We start from the raw sequence: 27918 nt of genomic DNA on the forward strand, positions 1-27918 counted from the left end.
CACATGCCCTGTAGCCTGAAGGCTTTGATACAAAAAATGTTTAAATGATAAAATCAAGTCAGACTGCAATATTGCAGTATTTATGTGATTCATAAACACCAAATACTTTTGGAAAGCATCTCATATTGTGGGTATATATTCCAGTTGCAAAAACTCAGCATTTGATGTACGTGGGTTAAATTCAGACGTTTAATACCCTAAATCTCCTCTAATACACGACCGTATAAATCCCAACTTGATGCGCCAAAATCCTCACCCACCCCACAGAACCATAGCAACATGACTCATAATCTTGTTGTGCATGAGTTTGGCAATTCCCCTGACTCTAGCATCTCAGGGTGGAATCATCACAGATAAAGAATGGGTCTGTGATCGTAACATTAATCTCACACTGGGACATACAACAGACCGCTATTGAGAACAAGAGGCTGCTATAAATACCTAGTGGTAGCCTCCACTGGCCTAATATGGCCAAGCAGGCCTGGACGCTGAGCTAGCGCCAGAAAGCTACAGCAGTAGTGTTCACTCTACAGGATAACACTGTGCAGAGACATTACAGGCCTGGAGAAAGAGCTTGTGGCACATTCAAAGGAAGTTTAAATAGTTTGGCTTCCTCAAAAGATATGGAAGGAGTGGCTCTAAGAGAGAGAGAGACATTTATGAGCATATTGTATGTATATTGGATTGTCACAGAGATCTGTGTGTTTCTGTTTGAAGTAATAATTCTATTATTGCAGCCATTACTGAAGTGACTGGAAAGGACTGTGTTTGCGTTTTGATTTGATGCAGGAGTGGTACTGTTTGTCTGCATTGAGAGCTGTGGTGTTATTTATCTTTTTATATAACCATAATTCAAACTATTGACTATTGACCGAACCAACAGACATCTCAGCTAATAATACACAAACTAAAGTTTTATGTCCAAGAGGAATACTCATTCTGTTGACCAAGACTAATCCCCAGTTTTGAACATCCGCCTAACTGACTGAAAACCCGAGGACCTTTAGTGACTGGCAGGCAAATCTTTGTTTTTAAATCCACCAGGGGACCCAAATGCCTTTCACAAATTATGAGTTGCCATGGCAACTATCTGTGCATGGAGCTTGGGCTTGGGATGGGATGCCCCTTTGTAGTTATGAAGACAAAATGTCAGAGCAGAGCTGGCAGGGTATTAGGATGGGGAGTTGTGGTGTTTGCGTGTGTGTGTGTGTGTGTGTGTGTGTGTGTGTGTGTGTGTGTGTGTGTGTGTGTGTGCATCCCAAACAAAAGAAAAATGGTGTGCCTTTGATTCCTAGTCAATTGATCAACTAGAATGTATGGCCTTCTGTGTTCATGCCTGTGTGAGTGTGTCTGTCTGTAACCCAGCTCACCTGATTTGATGTAGAGCGTGGCGTTGCAGGATGCTTTCCCGGCCGCGTTGACAGCGGTGACGCAGTACGTCCCGGCGTCTCCAGGCCTCATCTGGGTTATCAGTAGGGAGTGCTGCTCCCCCTCAGCCTTGACCACATGGGACGGGCTGCTCCTTATCAGAACATTACTCTTCTTCCAAGTCACTGCATTCCAAGGGGTCACACACAAAGACACATCTCAGACCACACTCAGACAACTTAATCACAGTCCCTTCCCCTGTGTCTAGGTGCAGAATGTTGTGTGGCCCCTAAGCACCAATCCAAGGTCAGCTTGACAAACAGGAAATATTCAGACCCCTTCCCTTCGTCCAGATTTTCTGACATTACAGCCAACATTATTTTATATATTTACTCATCAATCTACACACAATACCACATAATGACAAAGCAAAAATAGGTTTAATTTTTTTTTAGCAAATATATTGAAAATAAAAAACAAATATCTTATTTACATAAGTATTCAGACCCTTTGCTATGAGACTCGGAAATGAGCTCAGGTGCATCCTGTTTCCAGTGATCATCATTGAGATGTTTCTATAACTTGATTGTCCACCTGTGGTAAATTCAATTGATTGGGCATGATTTGGAAAGGCCCACACCTGTATATATAAGGTCCCACAGTTGACAGTGCATGTCAGAGCTAAAACCAAGCCATGAGGTCAAAGGAATTGTCTGTGGAGCTCCAAGGCAGGATTGTGTCGAGGCACAGATCTGGGGTAGTGAACACTAATGTAAATGATTACCACTACCTGAGATGACCTACCTGTTAGGAAGGGGCTACTTGATGATGACACATTTGAGCAGGACCTCCCAGAGCCAGCAGTGGCGATGGTGTCCCAAGGCCTCTCAAGCTGGTTTCTCGGCTGGACCCTCATCTGTCGACATGTAAGAGTCATCTGAATGCGTCTTCTACAACAGAAAGGCAGGAGCTGTATTACTTTCCTTCTGCTACTGTAGATATTAATCCCTATTTCGGGCGGTAGCACATTAATGTCTAGCTGATGTGTGTGGGATGGATACCATAATTCCAGTGTCCTACCTGTCTCCAGGAGACATGGGCTGACTTTCCCAAGACTTTCCAGACTTTTCCCTTCTTGGAGTCTTGGAAGCCCTGCCCTCCGCTTCCCTGCTCTTCTAAATCTTTTCTCTCTCTCTCTTCTGCTGACTCTCCTCTTCCATTTCCTGAGTTCGTCCTCACCCAGGATGGTAGGAATGGTCATCTTCAGGCCGGAAACGTACTCCCCAGCTCTCCCTTCCGTCTCTTCGTTAGAGGGGCTGATGGAAGGGGTGGAGATGGGGGTGGGGAGGTGATCATTGGGGGCATGGGGGGATAGGCGGAGGCTGGATCTTTGGCAGAAATTCGGTGATGGTCCTCTCTGCATGAGTGGGGCTTGGAGACCTGGGGCTTGGAGGCCTGCGGTGGTGTAGAGGTTTCTCAAGCTCTTTAGGAGAGAGGAAGGCCCTTTTGGGTAGGTTGGCGGTCTCTTTGTGCGGTGGGGTTGGAGACCGGGGTGAGGTCCATCCTGGGTGGGGCTGCTCCAGCTCTTTATCAGCCAAAAGGCCCTTTGGGTGGAGATACAGGTGAACATTTCCTCGGCCGTGTGTGGGCTTCGCTGCTGTGAGCTCCTGAAGGTTCCCCTGTGTCAAATGCATTATGTAATGTTGGCACAGAAAATAGAATAGAAAGGAATTATGTAATTTATATCTGTAATGTCTGTGTACATATATCACTATAGAGCTGTCAGGTAGTGTGTACCAACCACACAGGCACACCTGGCATACACAAATCGACCAACACAAAAAACACACACAATGTTAATGAATCATCTCCAGCCTACCTGGTTGGGCTTTTCCATGACTCTTGATGAGGGTGATCGTCGTCCTGGTAACTGTTTAACCAGTACTGTCTCCATGAAACAGAGCCTTTCCCCACACTTTTAGACTCAGACGGCTGAGCTGATGCTGAAGCTGAATCATGCTGCTCCCGTTGCGGAACATTCCTTTGATCATGGTTCTCATGGGATTAGTGATTTCGGAGACGAAACACTCTCTTCAACGCTCACCTATTAGTCCTCTCTCCTCCAGGACCTTCTCCCTCTCTTCCAGCTTCTTGACCACCTGAGGGAATGGGCTCCAGCTTGCCCGGACCGGCTCTCTGTCTGGGGCAACTGCTCGGTGGAGTAGGCCTTCTTCAGGTTGGGCCTCCCCACCAGCTTCTTGATCCTGGCCAGTTCCTCTGTGAACTTGTTCCATGGAAGCTCTGGACCCTCTGCTGGTAGCTTGGTTTGTCCTCCAGAGGCGAGGCCCTCTTCTTTCCAAACATGGAGGCGCCTGAAGGCCGCGAACCGGCTAACCTCCTCCTCTTTGGGAACTTCTCCAGATGAGATGCCGCCCGGCCCGAAAGAGCGCCCAGATCTGACCCACTCACCTCACTCACCTTTGTTCAAACTCCTTGATCTTGTCAAAGATCTTGGAGTGCAACACGAGCCAGTTTGGGTGTCTTGCCACCACTGCTGCCGCTGCTTGAAGTATAGGAGGAGAATACAAAGCTTATCCCCGGGAGTTTGTTTTTTGACCACAGCTCCTCCTAGGGAAGGGTCTTGGGTTTTGTGTGAGGTACACTACTTCTTATGGGAGCAAAAGGATGTTGTGGGTTGGACAGTTTCACTGGACTGGAGTGAGGCAGGACTGAAGGATGTGGCCTGTTGGTTTTGGGGAGAGAAGGAGATGGGATCCTGGAAGATGGGGGAGTTTACAGGGAAATGGAAAGTTAGACGTAAAAGAAGGGACACAATGGAGAGAACAGGTTTGAAGAGGAAGAAAGTCATTGGAGGGGGGGGGGGGGGGGGGGGGGGGGTGTGTGTGTGTGTGTGTGTGTGTGTGTGTGTGTGTCGTACGAAATGAGTGTCCACTGCTTTACGAAATAGTAATACTGTTTAAAGTCAAATATGAGAATTTGAGTGTTGATTTCTCATCAGACAGAGGTACCTTTACACAAATAAACAGAACATGGAATGGCCATGAATAGAAGTGATTTTAGCACAGATAACACTTAACTTCTATGGACACAAATCTCAATACACTATAGAAGATTATGCATGGGTCTAACACAACATGTGCTAGGAGCCAAATAGATCATATTGTAGTATTTGTATGTTTCCAATTCATGATCCCTGTCAAGTATATGTTCCCCCTCTACAGGCCAATGGAGAACACAGTTAAAAGTCATACAAGCTCCAAGGCCTCGCTGGGAGTGACTGAATGGCAGCACACAGGCTTTTGCCCATACCAGACCATGACATGAATGGTCAATGTTATCATGTTGCAGTGAACACATAGAGAAATAATACGAGTCCTGTATGAATTCATCTAATATCAAACTCTTCCAACACAACCAGGAAAGACCCCTATTCATCAACTATGAAAACAATCACACATGCTTTGACACACACACACACTCTGATGTTAGCTGGACACACAGTCAATTTAGTTGGGACGGAAACTAGCTCGCTTAGACATGCAGACAAACATCAGCTTTGATTCACACTTCCATTCATGCGTGTGACACCAACGCTATGAAGATATCCAGGATTATCTGATGGTAATGCTAGTAGAACACGGAAACAGTTTGGTCAATATACGCGGCATGCAGAAAAACCAAGGGAAACCAACGACTTCAGTGGTACTTTTTGATATCGTAATAAAATCGAACCAAGCTCAGAGACAGAACTGAACACAGCTGAAAAATGTCATGGCATGAAGTCAAAGGAAGGTATGATTTAAAAAAAACTAAACAGAAATAATATACTATAGGAAGCAATGATGATTTGAAAAAAACTAAAAGGCAAGAACACAAAAGGAAATTTAAAATACATTATCAATTCGATAGAAAATATGAAATCTTTGGGAATAAATGGATCTAGGAAAATCATGATGTGTAATATTTTGTGTTTGTTATATCTGTTAAAGTTGGGAAATTGGTTTTGGAGGCCATTCTTTTTCTAATCAGTGAAAATAAGAAGTTGTCCCTATAAAGGCATGGAAAACGTTCTTCCCCTGTAGAGGCTGAACATGCTTCCATAGTAGTCGCTTCCTACAGACACACTTTCCTCCGACCCCAGCATGGGCTGGTTAGTGCGAGCTCAGGTTAGCGTGTGACGCCCGGATCAAGGGCTCCACACCCAGGTGTCTGACTAGGGGCCCTGGCCCCCATCGGTCCCGCCGCAGAGCTTGCCTGCGGGGTGGGTTGGGTCCTGGGCCCCTGGGGGCCGCGAGCCCAAAGACATGAGCTCCCTCTCCACCACTGGGTCGTGGCCCCCAGGAAGGGTGGCCCTCCGGTCAGGGGCTGGAGTCCATCATCCTACATCCTTCACCTGCAGGGACAGAGGACAGGGGTCAGGGGTCAGACTGGAGATGGAGATTTAGAGAAGAATGTGGATTAGAGAGAGAGAAATTAAGGAATAAAGGAGAGCGAGGAGAGGGAGGAGAGAGAGAGAAAAGAGGAGAGAGCATGAGAGACAGGAAGAGGGAGCGAGAGAGAGGGAGAGAAAGAGAGAGAGAGACAGAGAGACAGAGAGAGAGAGAGAGAGAGAGAGAGAGAGAGAGAGAGAGAGGGAGGAGGGAGAGGAGGGGAGAGTTAAGACAAGCACTGGAGGAATGTCTAAACCAACAAAGATGATTGATTAAGTAGAGAGGCGGGAAAGAAGGAAATAAGCAAAATGTGTTCCATCCCAAGCACTGAAACAACCCCCGAGCTCCATCAATCAGATAGTGATTGACATTTTTATCGAGTGGAGATGGAGACAGAAATGCGTCGGCAGCTGAAAGAACTTGAAGTCAGCAGCTTCCTTTAACGACTAAACCCATTTATTGGGACGAGACTAGGAAACGAGGGAAAATAAGCAAGCAGCATCTCCCACGAGCACTGAGGATTCTAAACAGACTCAGCTCCACAGACAAAACACACATTCACATCTCTAAAAAGCTCAATATGAGCAAACTGTAGTGAGACGGAGGACGGGGCCTACTGATAAAAGCACACAGCCTTCCAAAATCTTGCCGTGCAGATCCTTAAAAGCCTCTCTGGCAGTGAGGTGGATTCCCTCTGGCAGTGCTTCTCCGGGCGCTCCGGGTGGAAGGAAGGGGGAGTGGTCTACTAATCCTCCCACGCAGGTGTGGAACAGGAATTTTTTTTATGGGTTTTCCATTTTCCCATGACTCATTCTGAAGCTAATGATGATGAAAGACATTATCCTCACACAACACCTTACTAACCACAAGCATCCTACATGTATGCATTATCGGTTAACAAAAGGTTCTGTTGGAACCAATGAAGATTTTTATTTTTATTTTTGGTAAATTAATTAAATTAGCTGGTGGAATATAATTTATATGCATTAGCTAAGGGACAGTTATAAGAGGAAATGCAATTTGCATTGTTATCTGGTTGATATTTGGTAATGTATTCCACATCTCACCGCAGGTGGGGCGATGAGTGAAAGCCATGTCTTTGTGTTGGTTCCTTTGTATGAAAAGAACAAACACTGAAACACTCCTTCACTCTTATTTGATAGCACCACTCTCTCTTCTTCTCTCCTCTTTTGGGAACGACGGCACTCTTGGTCTGTCAACACGAAACCTTCGAAAGTGCAAACAGTCTCTTTACAACCGAGCAAGGAGGACAGAATTGAAAATAGATTTGTGCTGCTAAAGGAGTGTATCCATATTCATGGACTACATTTAGACAGGCTGGTGACCCCTGTTGTGAAGCATCTGCTTTGGTGGCAACGATGAGCACTGTCATACCCCATAACAAATCATCATCAGTTCCCTATCAAGTCCTGTTTCATCCATATTTCCATACACAAAGAGTTGGTGCTGTAAGTAAAGGGGCGGCATAATGTGATGTTCCACGATGGGGAAATGCTCTGTTTTCTGAAAGCCAGGGCTCTCTATCCAGACCATAACTCTGTAGGGGTGGCAGTGACACAGACAGACAGACACACAGACAGACAGACAGACAGACAGACAGACAGACAGACAGACAGACAGACAGACAGACAGACAGACAGACAGACAGACAGACAGACAGACAGACAGACAGACAGACAGACAGACAGACAGACAGGGACAGACAGACAGACAGACAGACAGACAGACAGACAGACAGACAGACAGACAGACAGACAGACAGACAGAGAATGCAACGGCTCCAAGAGGTTACCTGGCAGCATGTAGGTCAGAATGTCACATTGTCACACCATTACATCATGGCGTGAAGGATTAAAGGAGTCTGTCACATCATATATAGGTTTCATCCAATGAGTAGGGCTTATACCAACATACACATAGTGCCATAACCGACAGTCACGCTAAAGCAATGCAAACACATGCCTTTACTTAGCGCCAGAAGAATTATGCTTATGTCTTAATCCCGGAAACCTGATTTACAGACTTAATTAAGGACGGGCCTTTAAATCACAGATCATGCTCAAGTTAATGAATTAAGTGAATTACCTGCAGGCACTCTATGGCCAGCCTTGTCCTGGTGCCACCCGGCCAGGTCCTTCCTTGGTTTCCATGGGTACCTGGGGCTCCGTGGCTTCATCCTCTGTGGTTTCAGAGTCTGAGGGGAGGAAGATGAGGAAGAGGAGGGTGAGAAGAAACCGAGAGAGGAATAAAACAACAGCTGAGTCTGAGTCACGGTGACTAATGACACTTCATTTTCACTTAGCGACAGAGAGGATAATGGGCAATAGAGTTGAGCCTTGGCAGGTCTCCTTCAGAGGTAATACAAGGGGGAGTCACTGAACCGTGATATGAAGCCAGATGTGGCCTCTAGAAATACACCACTAGACTGGTTGAAATACCTTTATAGAAATGACCTTCTAGACTGTCGGTTCTAACTAGGTATGTTACTGGTAATAGAGCAGGCTAGTGCTGAAACCAGACTAGCATCCATTCCATTCCAAACCCATTGGAAGTCTATTGACCCCTACAGAAGACAACGTCAGTAAGGACCATTATACCTCTTTTAACTGCAACAGTGCCCTTTAGCCCACTCATTTATGGTGATTAATATACAGTACCGGTCAAAAGTTTGGACACCCCTACTCATTCATGGGTTTTTCTTTATTTTTTACTATTTTCTACATTGTAGAATAGTAGTGAAGACGTCAAAACTATGAAATAACACATATGGAATCATGTAGTAACCAAAAAAGTGTTAAACAAATCAAAATATATTTTAGATTCTTCAAAGTAGCCACCCTTTGCCTTGATGACAGCTTTGCACACTCTTGACATTCTCTCAACCAGCTTCATCTGGAATGCGTTTCCAACGGTCTTGAAGGAGTTCCCACATATGCTGATCACTTGTTGGATGCTTTTCCTTCACTCTGCAGTCCAACTCATCCCAAACCATCTCAATTGGGTTGAGGTCGGGTGATTATGGAGGTCAGGTTATCTGATGAGGCACTCCATCACTCTCCTTCTTGGTCAAATAGCCCTTACACAGCCTGGAGGTGTGTTGGGTCATTGTCCTGTTGAAAAACAAATGATAGTCCCACTAAGCCCAAACCAGATGGGATGGCGTATCGTTGCAGAATGCTGTGGTAGCCATGCTGGTTAAGTGTGCCTTGAATTCTAAATAAATCACTGACAGTGTCACCAGCAAAGCACCCCCACACCATCACACCTCCTCCTCTATGCTTCACTGTGGGAACCACACATGATGAGATCATCTGTTCACCTACTCTGTGTTTCACAAAGGCACAGTGGTTGGAACCAAAAACAAAACATTTGGACTCATCAGACCAAAGGACAGATTTCCACCGGTCTAATGTCCATAGCTCATGTTTGTTGGCCCAAGCAAGACTCTTCTTCTTATTGGTGTCCTTTAGTAGTGGTTTCTTTGCAGCAATTCAACCATGAAGGCCTGATTCACGCAGTCTCCTCTGAATAGTTGATGTTAAGATGTGTATGTTACTTGAACTCTGTGAAGCATTTACTTGTGCTAAAATTTCTGGGGCTGGTAACTCTAACTCCTGTGACGGTGCTCATGAGATTCAGTTACATCATAACACTTGATGGTTTAGGCGACTGCACTTGAATAAACTTGCAAAGTTCTTGAAATTTTCCGAATTGACTGTCCTTCATGTCTGAAAGTAATGATGGACTGCCGTTTATTGCTTATTTTAGTTTTTCTTGCCATAATATGGACTTGGTCTTTTACCAAATAGGACTATCTTCTGTATACCCCCTACCTTGTCACAACACAACTGACATATATTTAGATTTTTTGGGTTATTCTACAATGTAGAAAATAGTACAAATAAAGAAAAACCCTGGAATGAGTTGGTGTGTCCAGACGTTTGACTTGCACTCTATCTCTTTAACAGATATAAGCACCCGATAAGTACTGTAACTGTGGCCTTTGATTTGGAGGCCTTGTGCAAATCATCTCAAAGAAGAGAAGTCGATTCAGCGACCTTTGATGAGATCAATAGAGATGTTACAAAGAAGCTGACATTTCTAGGGAAGGTGTTAAGAAAAAACATGAACCACTTCAGAGACTTAAAAGGACATATTTAATGGGTGAAATACTAGAAGAAACTGTCACATGGTCAGAACTAAATGGTGTATAGTGCAAAACCCTGTGGAAATGTTTGGAATAGAGCAATAGACATATTCAAGAGACAGAGAAATAAAATAGATGGAAAATTATAAAGAAAGAAAGGGAAGAGGAAATGAGTCCAGGCAAACATGGGAGGACCTCATTCACAACAGTATCTTGGCTTGTAGACGTAACAAGAATCTACAAAAAGTCCCATAGGGGCTTAGCACATTGAAATGGCAAATCAATAATAACAAAGAAGAGAGAGAGAGAGAGAGAGAGAGAGAGAGAGAGAGAGAGAGAGAGAGAAAACAGACAGATGACAACGAGAGAGCGAGAGAAAACAAGACTGGTTTACCATAGCTTTGCTTTCGGCAAGAGCGGAAAACTTCGCTTCCATAGTGGCAGGAAGAGAGGGCAGACGGGAGAGCACAGTTACTATAGAAACCACCATCTCTCTCACCCACACGACCAATCGGCTCCATACCCATTAGAGTCTAAAATCACCAGCCCAAGTGCCAACCCTGACACATACGCTTAGATAGCCTACTGCTGGAGCTTGCTGAGGAAAAGGCAAGCAAATGGGTTATGCCTCGTTTCACTGTCATGTTGCTTTGGATAACAGTATCTGCTAAATGACAGAAGAAAGGGTAAATGTGAAATAGACAATAACAGTGATCATACAGTTTTAACAGTCAATTTCCTTGTGTATTTGGGTTCACCCATCTGTACCAAGTGGGATGGGACTAAATAGCTGGACACACACTGTGCAAGGAATATCGACTCAGCAATATGAGAGGCTGTAATTCAAAATGTCTAGCTGCAATATACACCGTGGATTCAATTAACAGTTGGGTGGAAATATGATTTGGAAAAGGAGCTGTGAGCATTTCTGTTTGACTGAGATTCCAGATGTAATGCTAAACTAAGACCCTCAGAAATGATTCATTCTGTGATGTTATGCAGAGAGGCAACAATATGGTTACAAGAAAATTGCTTGTGGGGGCGGAGGAGAGGCATTCTGACAGCTAAATAATAAAAAAGCCCACTGTCTTTTTCCTAGCAGCAATTAAAACATGAAAAATGCATGACATCTCTGTACTAGATCCGTTTTTTTAACAAGGATCTTTTTTAATACAGAAAGCGTTAAGTGGTTCTCAAACACAACACAAAGCTAAATATGCACAGTAAAACTCAGTTTCGGTGTAATAACTATGTATTAATAACGGTGTAATAACCATTATTAACTGTGTAATAACTATTATTAACTGTTTTATTACTAAGTAATAACTGTGTAATAACCATTATTAACTGTGTAAAACCATTCTTAACTGTGTAATAATTATTATTAACCATGTAATTAATATTATTAACTGTGTAATTACTAAGTAATAACTGTGTAATAACTCATACAGAAAACACACCATGGGTGAACCTTCCAAACGTCTTGGTGGAGTGTCCGGTCCTCTGAAATAATAGAGAGACAGAGGGTTGCATGAGTCAAACCAGCAAAAAGTACAACTGTCATGAAACTTAATGAGTTACTGAAATCAGAGGATTCCATTTTTGTCAGAATCCAAAAGAAAAGGCCCAAACAAGAGAAGAAGCTCATATCTCAAACTCCATAATGTCCTGCATCCTACATCCTTATAACCTAATCTAAAAACCTACACACTGATAACTTGATAAGTCATTACTTCCAATGACTCCTATGACCTTTGATTACTCCTATGACTCCTATGACCTTTGATTACTCCTATGACTCCTATGACCAACCATCGATCAGGACCTTGAAGAGCTCACAGAGAGCTCAATGGAATGACTCATTACAGTACCGAGGCACAGAAAACACTGAAGTCAGAGCAAAGTAATGATTCAACTGCTAGATCAATCAGGCTGCTTTGCTCTCTAAGTACCATGCCTACTGCTACTTGCCAGCCAGAGCCTGGTGATGAAGTGTTGCCTGGTGGCCACAGTGAGACAAAAAACAACCGAAGCAACTAGAAGCGTCCATTGTCAATCTCCTGTTCCTGATTATAGGGAACTCTAGGCAATCATATCAACACATACAGATGTAGGATCTTCATTTGAGACAGTTTGCTACAGCAGGAAAATAATCCTGAAGCAACAGGAAATGTGAATTATTATGTGGATTATAATATTAATATTAATTATAATGTTAATATTATTATATTAATGGACATTCTTTGTAAGGGTAGATACATGTTTCATTAGGGCTAAGTCTGACATTTGAAAGGGGAAATTACAAACTTTAGAAGCCTTTTTAAAACTTGAATAAACCACAAGTTTGGATCTCAGCAACAAAAGAGCGATCAAATTAAGATCCTACATCTGTAGTAGGCGGAACCAGGCACAAACTGCATTTCTGCGCAGTAAAGGTTTCTGGCTTGGCAAGGCTAGGTAATCACTGGGCACCATAGTTTCCTCAAAGCTCTATACTGTTTCTGCCAGAGTTTGGAGAGGAGATTTCACAAGGTTTATACGGTTATTTCGGAATATAGACTGTGTCGTACATATTGTACCACATAATTGTACTTGGTCATCTGGTGCTACCTATCAGTTGTCTGCACTGTGGCCCAGTGACACACTTCTCTATTCTCCACAGATCACACAGATAAACGCAATGTCAAATCCAAAATATCAGATGTTCTCTGCCAGGATACATGTTGTAGGTTACACATATGCTAATTAGAATAAAATGTGTTACAAATGGAACATTTATAATATAAATGGCAGAAAAAAAAAATGTTTGACCGTGAAATTTGTCTGAAAGCTGATTTTCCACCCAGCTCCCACAGACATCTTCCCACCAGCCAACAGAATGGGACGTTGACCCCCAGGGTGGCATTCTTTGTTACCGTGTCATGTGGAACTGTAAAGCCATACCCTCTGAGCCACAGAGGCCACTAGAACCCAGAGGACACAGAGGACATTCCACACAGAGAACTATACTACACAAGACCTACTGTACAGTCCTGGATTTATTAACCTATAGTAACAAAGATCTGTGTTTACTGGTAAAATGGTAAAAGGGTGGGGCAACAAAGTATGTATCCTTCTCCTCTTGGTTCCAGGAATCTATCACAAAGCCATTATAGCTCTGTAGTACTCCATGAGAAAACGGCTTAGAAAAGAGCATGCACTAAGTGTAACAAAGCAACTTTGTGTCTGAAAGGTAGAGACTCACCTGGAACCTCTTCTTGGACCAGATTTTCTTCATGTCTAGAAGTAGTGCCTCTGTATGTATCTCTCTTACTCTCTCTCTTTCTATCTCTCGATGCCCTCCTCTGGGTTGCAGATTACCTGTGGCACTTGCTCAGCAAAACATCACTGCTGTGATCCTACCCAAATGGAGTGTGGGTCCAACCACAATAATTCTCACACAAACCATGTAAATAGATTGAGCTCTCTTCACACGCGTGGGTGTTTATAATCCTCTGGTCTGGATGAGAGGAGGAACGTTCGGGGATTACAATCCACAAAATCCAGGTGTCTTTGTGTGAGAGTGAGAGTGTTTATCCGCCAAGGTGAGCAGCATCACTCTGACGTAGCAGACTATGCTCTGACTGCTGCCGGAGGAGAAAATGTTCAGCCGAACGCTGACACAAGCCGAGCCGGACTCCATCCCCTCCAGCCCATCCCTCCCTCCTTCATCCAAGCCCCTCCTCGGAGCAACAGCAGCCAGCCAGAGAGGGACAGATTGAGACCCCAACCCGTGAGGACAACAGTGGAAAGGTGTGATCCGGAGGAAGGAAAACTACCTGCTCCTCTAAAGCATCCTCTCTGTCTCCTCTCTCTGACACAGCAGCAGCAGGAGGAATGGGAGGAGAGGAGAGATAGCCGCCAAGAATGAGAAAGAGAGAGAGAGAGAGCAGACAAAGAGAGAGCAGAGGGGGAGGCACAGAGGGAGCAGGAGAGAGAGGAGAGGGTAGAGAGAAAGACAGACCAAAACAGATGGAGGGAGAATAGAAAGTGGGAAATAGAATCAGACAGAGTTCCCTCCGTTCTGTTGACATCATAAACCCACAGTTGAAGTGTGCCCCGCTTCCAACCCCACCCTCCCCAAAATCCAAATCCTTAATCCAAACTGCCTCTTTTTTCGGGATCCCTCTCTCCTCTCCTCCTCTGCTTTATTCTCTTTAGCTCCAGTATCTTCACAGAGGAGAGGAAGAATGCAGCCTTCGGAAAACAGCCTCCCCACCCCCAGGGCATCAATTATACATTCATGGTCCATGTCTTTGACGTTCCACTAAATCTGACTTCACGCTAAATAGCAATCAGTTATTTGCACCAGTGAACAGAGCAGAATTGCCCCTCTCCATTTATCTCGCTCTGCTTCAACTCTGTCCCCAACACTACACATGGCATAGATAGATTAGCTTGATGGCTAGCTGGTGCAACACACAAGCTGTGCACGCCATAGTCTCTGAAGATACACGCCATAGTCTCTGACAGATACACACCATAGTCTCTGACAGATACACACCATAGTCTCTGACAGATACACGCCATAGTCTCTGACAGATACACACCATAGTCTCTGACAGATACACGCCATAGTCTCTGACAGATACACACCATAGTCTCTGACAGATACACACCATAGTCTCTGACAGATACACACCATAGTCTCTGACAGATACACGCCATAGTCTCTGACAGATACACGCCATAGTCTCTGACAGATACACAAATCAATAGGAACAACAAACACCATGGATACATTCACTGTACATTTCACATCAACAGTAGGTTGTGCGTTTGTCTTTGTGGTGTTTTATACACAGTGTATCTCTCTCACTACGTTAGTGCAGGGTTTCCCAAACTGGGTCCTGGGGCCCCCCTGGGTGCACGTTTTGGTTTTTGCCCTAGAACTACACAGCTGACTAAAATAACCAACTCATCATCAAGCTTTGATGATTTGAATCAGCTGTGTAGTGCCAGGTCAAAAACAAAATGTGACCCAGAGGGCCCCAGGACCCAGTTTGGGAAACCCTGCGTTAGTGTGTCAGTAGGTCAGAGTGTGTGAGGGAAATGGAGTCTTAACCATCAATAAATTATGTGGGAAAAGATGATGATGTCTTTGTACCCCGCCTCCCCGTCCCACGGTTCTCACAGGAATAATCATCAACTAGAAATAACAGATCATGAAACAAACAGATGTGGTGAAAGGAATTAGGGAACGAGGAAAGGTGAAGAGAACACATCATCCTCCCTACAAATCCTCCCTTCTTATTACAGGCCTGTCACACTCTCACTCACTCACTCACTCACTCACTCACTCACTCACTCACTCACTCACTCACTCCACTCACTCACTCACTCACTCACTCACCACTCACTCACTCACCACACACACACACACACACACACAGCATAATGTATTGTTCTCTCAGATACATCTGTGTCCACCACATCCATCAAAAAATAATAACAGGTGGACCCAGATCTCATTGTAAAAACCACCCAGCCATCCAGAAACTAGATGGGCATTTTTTCAGATTTAGGCCAAATCTCGCACACTGAGATTGACTGCTATACTGAGAAATCCACTTTTTTATCATTGTTATGTGAGACACACTACTGTTTATAGGTGTGATACACAGAGTCAATACCCAGGGGATATTACCACATGCCCATAAATCAGAGAAAGCCAACCATTCACAGACGTCGCAATAAATGGTTGTTTTTATAGCTAAAGCCTCCATTGGTTGTAATAATGTTGTTTATTTACCCATTTGGCTGTTTCTAAGTAATGCACCCTACTTCAAAAAATACACACAATACAGTGTTCCTTTTCACTCAAAAGCTGCCTCAATAGCTATAAGCCTTCTCCTTCCTTCCTTCCTTCCTTCCTTCCTTCCTTCCTTCCTTCCTTCCTTCCTTCCTTCCTTCCTTCCTTCCTTCCTTCCTTCCTTCCTTCCTTCCTTCCTTCCTTCCTTCCTTCCTTCCTTCCTTCCTTCCTTCCCCATCCCTCTACCTCCCTTCATCTCCCTCCATCCCTCTTCATCCCTGCCCCATCACCTTCGCCCCATGCATCTCCAGAAAGAAGGGATTTTCTCTGGCAGTGAGTAATCAATACCAAGGGTCTCTGTGCGATACAGGATACACCACGATAGTCACAATTCACTCGACCGGGATCAATATGTCCCCGGACCAATCATAACACTGCCTTCTATTACAGCAGTCCAATGAAAATCCAAGAAGCAGGTGTCAAAGCTACAATACGTTGTCAGACAAATGACCTATGGGGGATTCAGTTATATCACAGTAAGTCACCATAGTAACACAATGGGCATATCTTTTAAAGTCTAAAGAGGCTTCCTCTCCTCTCTTTCTTCCCCATCATCAGTTACATGAAAATAAATGAAAACAACATGACTTCCATGCAGATATCAATTGGCTGATACAATACAATAGCAAGTACAAAAAACAAAAATGCATGAAATGAAATGAAATGAAATGAAATGTATGAAATGTATGCATTCACTACTGTAAGTCGCTCTGGATAAGAGCGTCTGCTAAATGACTAAAATGTAAAAAAATGTAAATGTAAGCAGACCATTTACTCCACTTCAATCAGCTGATACAATACAGTAGCCAGCATACCATTTACTCTACTTGAATGAGCTTACAACAATGAGAAACAGAGCAGACTTCACGGAAGCTCATTGATTTTGTGACAGAGGGGGTTTCAGTGGCGCAGCTCTGATGAACTCTCTGCAGGCCGACAACTCTATCAGAGGCATTTATCTGGCATTAGCTCCCTGGGGTAGAAAACAGACCCAGCTGTGGGCGCATCTTAATCGAGTTGGTTTTTTATACGAGTCACTTCGCGCTACAGGTCCAACCACAGGGCACGGTCATACCCAACAGAGGAACCCAGAGCCTTCTCCAAAACACGTTAGTCACAACCCATATCTAGACGTGTGCTGGGGAAGACAAGGTAATCATTCCTCTTGCCCTGAGGTTTCCCCAGGTCTACATGGTTGTTTCCGGTTGCCCTGTCTAGTTAGAAGAAACTTCCTACCGGCACAGACGTCAGTTCAACGTCTTCGATTTACATTTGGTTAAGTTGTCAACTAACATGAATTCAACATGAAATCAACCAAAAATATCACCTTGTCATTGGATTTCGGTTGTAGGTTTGGCGAAAAAAAATATGAAATTCCTTTAGGTTGATGACTTTTTGCAAATCCAATCAGTTTTCCACATTGATTCAACATTATCACGTTTCATTTTAGGGTTGAAATGACGTGGAAACAACGTTGATTCAACCAGTTTTTACCCAGTGGGTTTGTACATTCTACTACTGTAATAGACTTTTAATAGAACAGAAGCCATTCCTTTGTTGTAAACGTAGCTCAGAGTCAGACCCTGTGGAGATACAGGGTGGTATAGAGGTCCAGGCCCAGGTGACAGACACAGTGGGCACGTCTATACTGACTGCTGACGACCACACAGAAACCTGATCCTATCACCTAATCCTGGCCCCCTCCAGGCCTCAGAACATGGGACATAAACAAGATCAGCGCCAGGCCAAACACAGAGGCACCTCATCTCATGCTCCGGGGTGAAATTTCCCCTTGGTACAGATCTAGGATCATCTTTCCTCACCTGACAAAATAGGTCAGTTCCCTTAATATGGCCAGTGGTGGAAAAAGTACCCAATTGTCATACTTGAGTAAAAGTATAGATAACTTAATAGAAAGTGACTCAAGTAAAAGTGAAAGTCACCCAGTAAAATACCACTTCAGTATAAGTCTAAAAGTATTTAGTTTTAAAAATGCTTAAGTATCAAAAGTAAATGTAATTGCTAAAATATACTTAAGTGTCAAAAGTAGAAGTAAAAGTATAAATCATTTCAAATTCCTTATATTAAGCAAAGCAGACGGCTCCATTTTCTTGTTTTTAAAATTACGGATAGCCAGGGGCACACTCCAACACCCAGACATTATTTGCAAAAGATGCTGTTGCGTTTAGTGAGTCCACCAGACCGGAGGTAGTAGGGATGACCACGTGTTCTCTTGATAAGTGTGTGAATTTCAAAATGTTACTGTCCTGCTAAGCATTCAAAATGTAACAAGTACTTTTGGTTGTCAGGGAAAATGTATGGAGTACAATATGGTACAATATTTTCTTTAGGAATGTAGTGAAGTAAAAGTAAAACTTGTCAAAAATAAAGTACAGATACCCCAACAAACTACTTAAGTAGTACTTTAAAGTATTTTTACTTAAGTACTTTACATCACTGAATATGGCGATACATTGTGGTCCGTGACCATGCACTGTGATGCATTCTGGGAATGTAATGGGATTTCACATCACACAGATGCCTCTTGCTAGTTTATGTCATTCTCTAGGTCTGGTCTGTGTTAGCCACAGGACTGGAGAGTGGACTGGGGTGATAAAGAGAGGAGAGAGAGGGGGCAGAGAGAGACAGAGAAGGAGAGAAAGAGAGAGAGGGGGGGGAGCAGAGAGAGACCGAGAGAGATACTATGAGATACTCTATGCCTACAGTATGGACTAAAATTAGGAGGTACTGTATCTACCATGTGACCAGACAGACAGGCAGTCGGGCTGACAGACATACAGACAACTAAGGGGGGGGGCGACCCTCACTGGTGGGAGATAATGTATTTACAACTGCAATCCACAGCTTTGAAGTATTGCAATATTATCCTTTGAAACAATGTACTCCCTAGTATTTGCTGTACATAGTACAGTAATTTTATGTATGCAATGCCCTGTCATTTTTCTCAGCGTCTGTTAATAGTTGAGAGCCTAGAAAAATTGTCTATCCTCAGAGGCAGTGTGTGTCTAGTTGTCATCATCGGGGGATGCTGTGAATAGCCTGCTCATTAGATGAGTATTATTGGTTTGCACTGGAAGCCTGTCAACCAGCCACCACCTGTTAGGTTTGAAACATCCTGGTCCCCAACTAGAATTAGAAAAATAGGTCAATGGCGTTGTACAATTCAATATTCTATAAGGAAGTAATGGAAGAGAATGAACAGTAGACAATATGAGTCTGATGAGGTCTTCTGTGTCTGTTGTGACCTCATCATGGTCTCGTCCTTTTTTACTTCAGACTTCGTCCCAGTAAGCACAACAACATCAGATTGTCATAAGATAATAGATAGCTGAACAGTAACAAATAACCTACTCAAGAGCCCACGTTTTCCGTGTGGTTGGTTAGAAGGAGTTCTAACACTCACCTTTGGGTTTCTTTCTCCTGGGGCCGGTCACACCGTCCCTCACACTTCTCAAAGCCTTCCGAGCATCCAGATACTCCTTCTTTAGCATGGCTCCAGTTGATATCTGTCTCACTCTCTTATTCTTTTAACATTGGGCCTCTCAGATGTGTAATCCTTGTTAATCAAACGTCCGTCTTCTTGTCGAACTCTCAAATCACCATCAAATCACAATCTAAGCCCATTCCTCTACACTTGACAGTTCTTCCTGGTTTTACCCTCAAATCCTGACCTTAGTGAAGTAAGGATGTCTTATTTAAAAATTGTCACTTCTCCTTCGTTGGAATGTGTATCCCAATCCCATGGAGGCAGGGGTGAATATGAGATCCTTAAAATGGCTTCTCCTCCCAGACTCCTAGATGTCCTGTCTACTTCATGGCCAGGGTGAGGACATATTCCTTAAGATGGCTGCCTCAATGCGCCTGACGGTCCCCTCTGCCTCACTCAGGCCCTCTCTCTCTCTCTCCCCCGTTCCCCCTTACTCCAACACAACAACACCAAGCCCGGTGGTCTATTTCGAGTGGGCTATTGTACACCCCTGTTACCCCTGCTCTGTACCCTTACAGTGGACCTGCCTTCCTGTAATAAGGAGATTACAGACAGGGCTGAAACGACCTTTACTGTCCTGTCTGACTCTCTGCTTGGACTGAGAAACCCCCTACTAGTGACAGACTGAAGAAGGCTTAGGTCTTAACATGTGTGCATGATCCTGTGATGCATTGAAACAGAATCTGAACTCATTAAAGAACAGAGAAAGTTTGAACACAGCTTATTGAGTGGGAGTTGTTTACATTTCTGTCTGTTTTGACAGCCAATGAACATGGCAAAGATATCGTTGTCAGCCATGAATAACTTCAACAAGCTGCTTTAAAGCTGGAATCCTTAATGGTGCAACTGCTACGTCTGTTGAATCTCGAAAACCTGTCCTTAGGCAACACAGTGACTAGGTTTCAATGATGGACTCTTTTTGGCGTAGAGGAAGTACATCACTGCCTACGTCGATAAAGAAAAAAAATCTGGGGACTCAAGTCACAAGCTAGACATGCCAGAATGTCACAACTCAAAACCAAAGTTTGCAGGCAAAACCTTTGCAGTGGTTTTAGTGAAGGTTGAAGGTGATCTCCGTATTGCTAGCTACTATTTTGTATTTTATTCAAGCTGATAAAGTATTGATGTAGGCAGTGAGGTAGTTCCTCTTTGCCAAAACAGTCCATCATTGAAACCAGACCCTAGTCACTGTGTTGCCTAGGGTTGTGTTTTCAAGACTAACATCTGTTTGAGATATTTCAACAACATACAAGTAACAGCAAACAACAAACACTGTTTTTTCCCCTCTGACATCATCGCACTTGCGATAGCACAGCAGAATATGCACTGTCGTTGTTTTTTCAATGCTGCCGAACATGCCTCCACATCTGTTCAATCATCAAAACAATAACAACAACAAAGGCTCTGGGCAGTGGTGTAAAGTACTTAAGTAAAAATACTTTAAGGTACTACGTAAGTCATTTTTTTAGGGTATCTGTACTTTACTTTACTATATTTATTTACTTTTACTCCACTACATTCCTAAAGAAAATAATGTACTTTTTCCTCCATACATTTTCCCTGAAACACAAAAGTACTCGTGTCATTTTGAATGCTTAGCAGGACTGGAAAATGGTCCAATTCACACACTTATCAACAGAAAATCCCTGGTCATCTCTACTGCATCTGATCTGACGGACTCACTAAACACAAATGCTTCGTTTGTAAATGATGTCTGAGTGTTGGAGTGTGCCCCTGGCTATCCATAAATTAAAAAAATCAAGAAAATCGTGCTGTCTGGTTTGCTTAATATAAGGAATTTTAAATGATGTATACTTTTACTTTTACTTTTGATACTTAAGTATATTTTAGCAATTACATTTACTTTTGATACTTAAGTATATTTAAAACCAAATACTTTTAGAATTTTACTGAAGTAGTATTTTACTGGGTCACTTTTACTTGAGTCATTTTCTATTAATATTAAGATATCTTTACTTTTACTCAAGTATGACAATTTGGGTACTTGTTCCACCACTGGCTCTGAGAGAAAACATTGTCTCTGTTTCCCCTAAAGCTGATTCGATCTTTAAGTAACTATAAAAAGTAGAGGTGAACTTTTGAATGACGGACCAAAACCAGTATCAATTTGACAGGCTAAAAACACATGTACAGAGTGTGGTGGAGGATTACATTACATTCTAAATCTGAAGGGGATTGTTCACCACTATGTCTGACGTCACTAAACCGGTCTCCTGCTTGAGGATATCAGATGTTAGACACGTAGACCAAATTCTGGAGTGCATATATACCCACCGACAGTGTGAGTCTAAGACATGGGTCTATAACTGCACAGTAAATATATTCTGAGGGTGGGAATCCACCCTGTCAACTTGTCGCGGGGTCGTTAAATTACAGTAGAGTTCTGGTTAGCATAGCATAGCATAGCCACACTGAAACTCCCGAGATCCACAAGGACACTGGAGTGGACAGTCACGATATTTGGCATAACAAACCGTAGTTGTGGAATATGGGCCAGAGCTGGAGGAGGATCAAGTTCATGTCCTCCCAAGCATGGGAGTATCCATGTACTGTTGCATTCTGGTTTCCTTCCCAGAATAACAAAATGGCAGAGGTTTGAGAGGCCAGTCTAAGAGCATGCATATTTGGTAACTTGAAGGGGGTTTATATAAGGCATTCATATCACCTTTATGGATGTTTCATGTAGTCTAAATACCATGTCAGCTAAAATGTCAGCTAAAAGACCAGTTACTTGGATAGCGCTCAGAGAAACATCATGTAACCATTGGATGGTTTACACCATTAAACATCTATCGTGGACAGATGAAACTGACAGATTCTCGTGGACAGATGAAACTGACAGATTCTCGTGGACAGATGAAACGTTGAGGATCTGTCAAGGCTCACGTATAATTATGTGATTACAAGCAACAATAGCTTCTGGTCCGGTCTTTCGTTGTTGATTTTTGGACCAATCAGTATGGGGAGAAGGCGGTGCAGTGATTTTCAAGCCTGTGTGTGGATGATATACAGTTTCCACTAGATTCCACAGCCACAAAGTAAAAATTGTCTGTATCGTAAAAATTCATGAAAACAAAATCTGCCCATGATAAACACTGGTGAAATTTGCAGAAGGGAGGGGTTTGGCTGACAGTTTCCGTTTGCGATGGAGGAGACTTCACTTCCTTCCGTTGCGCAAGGGTAACCATAATTGTTAACAGCATTCCTCCCAGAAGTAAAACAGCAAATTACAGATTTTCGCGAGCGGATTTTACTTCTGGGTAACCAAGATTATAAGAGTTGTAAAATCATTGAATGTGTGAGGGGTTAACGTTTACAGACTGACCTCATGTCAAGTCATTGAAGTGATTCAGTGGTCAAAGCGTAAACACTACTAAGCCAAATATGATGTGTCAAAAAGTATCACGGTCACAGACTGGTGGCTTGTTGTGGGATGGTCCGTACTGACATATGCTGCTTTTTGACTTCTTAAAGGGCCAGCCTCAAAAAAGACCTACATGTGATGCATCTAGTCTTTTCTACGTGCACATCTATTACCAGAAAAAACACACACACACTTCCTCTATCCTTTTATACATCTACATCTCCCACTCCCTCAACCCTCCCTCCCTCTTTCATCATGATGACTGTGATTGAGCGTGACTGTCCATAGTCTCAGCCCCACTGAGGCACTGTGGTGTTGCTATAATTACTTGTGATGTGTACTGGTGCAATAGGAGAGACCGATGGCATCCACACATCTCTGGAACACGAACCCCCTGGCACATACCATGCCACAAATAAGAGAGGAGGGGATAGAGGGAAGGGAGGAGGGAGAGAACCACACAGGGGTCTGGGGGCAGGGAAAAAAAGAAAGAGCGAGAAAGAGAAAAAAAGAGAGAGAGAGAGAGAGAGAGAGAGAGAGAGAGAGAGAGAGAGAGAGAGAGAGAGAGAGAGAGAGAGAGACAAAGAGAGAGAGAGAGAGAGAGAGAGAGAGAGAGAGAGAGAGAGAAAGGTGAAAAGAAGGGCAGAGAAAGGGGGAGATAGAGTGTCTGAGAAGAGGCTTATTGGTCATGGTGCATGGTCATGGTGGGAGATAGATGGTCACACCCAGGAGGAGAGAGTACAGAGACTCCCCAGGAGGGTGAGACACAGAGACCCACCGGGGAGGAGAGAGACACAGAGACCCACCAGGAGGAGAGAGACACAGAGACCCACCGGGAGGAGAGAGACACAGAGACCCACCAGGAGGAGAGAGACACAGAGACCCACCGGGAGGAGAGATAGACACAGAAACCCACCAGGAGGAGAGAGACATAGAGACCCACCAGGAGGGTGAGACACAGAGACCCACCAGGAGGAGAGATACACAGAGACCCACCAGGAGGAGAGAGACACAGAGACCCACCAGGAGGAGAGAGACACAGAAACCCACCGGGAGGAGAGATAGACACAGAAACCCACCAGGAAGAGAGATAGACACAGAAACCCACCAGGAAGAGAGATACACAGAGACCCACCAGGAGGAGAGATAGACATAGAAACCCACCAGGAGGAGAGAGACACAGAGACCCACCGGGAGGAGAGAGACACAGAAACCCACCAGGAGGAGAGAGACACAGAGACCCACCAGGAGGAGAGAGACACAGAAACCCACCAGGAGGAGAGAGACACAGAGACCCACCAGGAGGAGAGAGACATAGAGACCCACCAGGAGGAGAGAGACACAGAGACCCACCAGGAGGAGAGAGACACAGAAACCCACCAGGAGGAGAGAGACACAGAGACCCACCAGGAGGAGAGAGACACAGAAACCCACCAGGAGGAGAGATAGACATAGAGACCCACCAGGAGGAGAGACACACAGAGACCCACCAGGAGGAGAGATAGACATAGAGACCCACCAGGAGGAGAGAGACACAGAGACCCACCAGGAGGAGAGATAGACATAGAGACCCACCAGGAGGAGAGAGACACAGAAACCCACCAGGAGGAGAGATAGACATAGAGACCCACCAGGTGGGAGAGAGACACAGACATGACAAGAGAGGGGTAGAAGGTTCTAGGCAGAGACTCAAGAATAAGACCAAGATGTCAACAGGAGAGGGGAGAGAGGTGAGGAGAAAACAAGAGGGTGTGATGGGTGAGGAGAGAGGGAGAGACGGCTGAGGAGAGGGGAGAAGGCTGAGGAGCGAGGGGGAGAGGGCTGAGAAGAGAGGGGAGAGGGGAGAGGAGAGAGGGCTGAGGGAGAAAGGGGGAGAAGAGTGGAGTGAAAGGGAGAGAAGGTATGGGGGCAGAAAGTGATAAGCAGAGATTGTCTGGCGAAGGCCAAAGACGTCCCCAGGAAAGGGAGAGAGGGGAGAGGAGTATGGTGGAAAGGAAGGGCAGTGATTGCAGAGGAAGAGGGAGATCAAGAGAGAGAGGTTTGAAGAATGAGAACCGATAAAAGGGCAAGGAAATAGATTAATAGAGAGGGGGGGAGTGAGTGAGAGCTGAAGGGGAGTATAAAGAAGATGAGATGTGGGGAGTGAGATAGAGTTCCTCGTCTAGCCTTTCAAAAGGCCGATCCATCTCTCTCAGGCTTCAGCTGACTGTCTGTTACGGTGAATTTATGCCGTCAGAACTCCCACCCTCAGCAAAGGAGCCCTCCAAAGCACTCTAATTATAACTAGTATCTTATGAAACAAGGGGATCAAGGCAATGCTTTCGGCTTCACCACGCACAAAGTACAAAAAGTGTCCTTCGTCGTATCGTCTTCCCTTTAATAGCGTTCTCACCGTAAGATTCTGTCCTGCGTCCCAAAATTGATTACTATTTCCTTAATTGGGGAGGACGGGCTCGTGGTAATGGCTGGAGCGGAATAGGTGGAATGGTATCAAATACATCAAACACATGGTTTCCATGTGTTTAATGCCATTCAATTGACTCTGTTCCAGCCATTATTATGAGCCGTCGTCTCTCAGCAGCCTCCACTGCCACTATATAGAGAGTAGAGTGCAATTTGGGACACAGACAGACAATGTGTTGGATGGCATTGGGTTGTGGGACACTACGTGTGGAGCTCCAGTTACAACTGTTCATTCTCTCATGTGATGTGGTCCAGACTAATGACATGGCCTTTACTGACTGGTGAGCCACATAGCATTTGCCTGATTCCTTTATTAGATTTATTAAAGGGACAGCTCTGCAGGCCCAAATGTGATACTGTAAATACACAAATAAATACACAAACATCTATTTACAGTCATTCAAATGGAGTAATCTCTCTCTCTCTCTCCATCTCTCGGTCACACCCTGGACAAAATGGCCGCCATATCACTTCAGTTTGCTCCAAACTGCAAAACAACAACAATCATCCAACTAGGGGGTCAGAAGGTGAAGGGTTCAACTGCTAAAAGATCACAGTGACAGATGACATGGGGGTCAAATGACTTAAATGTAAATGTAATGGGGGGTCACACCAGCCCCACCCCTAAACCGCCACGTCTCAATTTAGACTGAGGAGCCAAATTTAACCTCACCCCTCTCAAGACAAGTGTTGCTAGCTGACAGGCTCTACAGTAGAAGTCGTTTTGAAAGAGCAGGGTTGAAGTACTTTTGAAAGACCAAGGGTTTTCTAGAGTGGAATGGACAGCTATTTGAGATGGAATGAAATAAATATACCACCTGCAAACCTGTTGGGTACATTGTTGTTGGCTTTTGTAAAGATTGGTCCTATGCTTACCGAGCACCTTTAAAAAGTAGATGGATAACAGATGTTCCCCTGCATGCTTCCCTTGTAGACTTACACAATGTTTCGTGAGGGTTGTCCCCATGTTTCAATACTTAGCAAACACAGATGAATCATAATGTTGTCCCAATGTTTCCCCAACGTTACCTTCTCCCAGGTCCATAACGGCAAGAAGGCCGCTGCTCTGAGCCTCCCCCAGGCAGTTGCTGGCCACGCAGGTATAGAGACCAGCGTCACTGGCCTTGCAATCCCTGATCCACAGACCCCCAACATCCTTCTCCCCAGGCGGGGCCAGGAGCTCATTGTTACGGTACCAAAACAGAGAGGGGGCAGGTTGACCCCTCACAGACACCCTCAGGCGGATATCACACCCTGTCCCCACTGCAGCCTTGCGGAGTTTGCGCACGAACACCGGCGGGGTTCGATCTGGGTCCCCTGTTTCCGGAACTACCTGGTCCTGGGAAACTTTGGCCCGTTTGGAGGGGATACCAGGACTGAGGTGTGTGCCGCCTTCCGCCATTTTCTTTGGGTTGGTGCTCATGGTTCTGAACACTTCATGTTCAACAAGTGACAGCCTTTTAGATATGGGTTGCAGTTACTGAGTGTATGGAACAATCCTCATGAAATCATCCATTGGTACTTCTATTCCTTGGCTGGTCAGAGGTACCTTTCAGCATTCCAATTTGATCTGGAGTCTGTGGTTACATAGATATACAGTAAGTTACTGTCACAAATGAAATGAACATGCAGCTGCAACGAGGTCCACTTATGGAGACCCAAATAAAACACAGAAGGTAACCAATTAACTTATCATCATAAAGTTACCCCAAATCCCTCAATAAATATCATGCCAGTGAAGGGACAACATGCCTTTAACCCAATTATGAACCCTTGATAATGAACTTACCTTGTCACCTCCCAGAAAAATATGCAGTCCATTTTTTTCACATCCTCGCAAAGTCCAGTTAAGGTAACAAGATCTGGGAAGCCAAATATTTCATCTGGAACAAATTAAAGTGTCCTCTCTCTGCCTGTCCTCCTGTCCACTGGAGCCCCTGGTGTAAGTCCACCTGGATCATCTAGACTTAGCTGCCACCGTTACAGCCCTTTGAAGGGGGTCTGGGGCTCTGCTTACACCCCACCGAAGAGTGGAGAGAGAGAGAGATCTGACCTATGGAGGCTCCAATGTCACCACTATCCAAACTGGCTCTACTTGGACTCAAGGAGAGTGGCTCTAGTGCACCCACACTACTCTTTTTTTCTTGTCAGGAGTTAAGCTCCCTGTCTCTCCCTCGCTCCCTGTCTCTCCCTCGCTCCCTGTCTCTCCCTCGCTCCCTGTCTCTCCCTTGCTCCCTCTCTCTCCCTCGCTCCCTGTCTCTCCCTCGCTCCCTGTCTCTCCCTCGCTCCCTGTCTCTCCCTCGCTCCCTCTCTCTCCCTCGCTCCCTCTCTCTCCGTGGTCGTGTCTCCTGGTAGGTGACGGGCAAGTGCCCCCAGCCTTGAAATGACAGCTGCGTCCTGGATAGGTCACATTTTTTGGGCAGCCCATGTGCCCCTGCCTCTGCCTCTCTCTCACACACACGCACACCAAGCTTGTGTGTGTGTGTGTGTGTGTGTGTGTGTGTGTGTGTGTGTGTGTGTGTGCGTGCGTGCGTGCGTGCGTGCGTGCGTGCGTGCGTGCGTGCGTGCGTGCGTGTGTGCGTGTGTCAGAGTAGAGAGGGGAGCCAAGGGGAGTAGATAAATGTGTTCTGATTCATAAGTCAAAGCTAGGCACCCAGCAACATAAGAGCACATACATACTAACAACTACTGGTAGCTCACATGCATACTAACAACTACTGGTAG

General features: G+C 44.6%; 2 protein-coding genes across 2 annotated transcripts in view; both read right to left on the reverse strand.

Annotated features, from left to right (window-relative positions):
* LOC106575605 (striated muscle preferentially expressed protein kinase) overlaps nt 1-5695 on the reverse strand; it is a 32506-nt gene extending 26811 nt beyond the window's left edge. The window contains exons 1-6 of the mRNA XM_045700389.1: nt 5644-5695; nt 3847-3931; nt 3552-3740; nt 2576-3047; nt 2173-2284; nt 1371-1586 (exon numbers count right to left, since the gene is read on the reverse strand). Coding sequence (XP_045556345.1) covers nt 1371-1586; nt 2173-2284; nt 2576-3047; nt 3552-3740; nt 3847-3931; nt 5644-5695 — 1126 coding nt within the window. The remainder of the gene's footprint in view (nt 1-1370; nt 1587-2172; nt 2285-2575; nt 3048-3551; nt 3741-3846; nt 3932-5643) is intronic.
* A 52-nt stretch (nt 5696-5747) lies between these two features.
* On the reverse strand, nt 5748-27670 carry LOC123728325 (striated muscle preferentially expressed protein kinase). The gene is made up of 4 exons (XM_045700390.1): nt 26984-27670; nt 26224-26771; nt 7948-8034; nt 5748-5782 (listed from the first exon to the last, which is right to left on the reverse strand). Exons 2-4 carry the CDS (start codon nt 26615-26617, stop codon nt 5748-5750), a joined length of 516 nt encoding a protein of 171 aa, XP_045556346.1. The 5' UTR covers nt 26618-26771; nt 26984-27670.
* Nucleotides 27671-27918: the final 248 nt, after the last annotated feature.

The sequence above is a fragment of the Salmo salar genome, chromosome ssa17 (genome assembly GCF_905237065.1).
Source record: "Salmo salar chromosome ssa17, Ssal_v3.1, whole genome shotgun sequence".
NCBI classification, from domain to species: domain Eukaryota; kingdom Metazoa; phylum Chordata; class Actinopteri; order Salmoniformes; family Salmonidae; genus Salmo; species Salmo salar.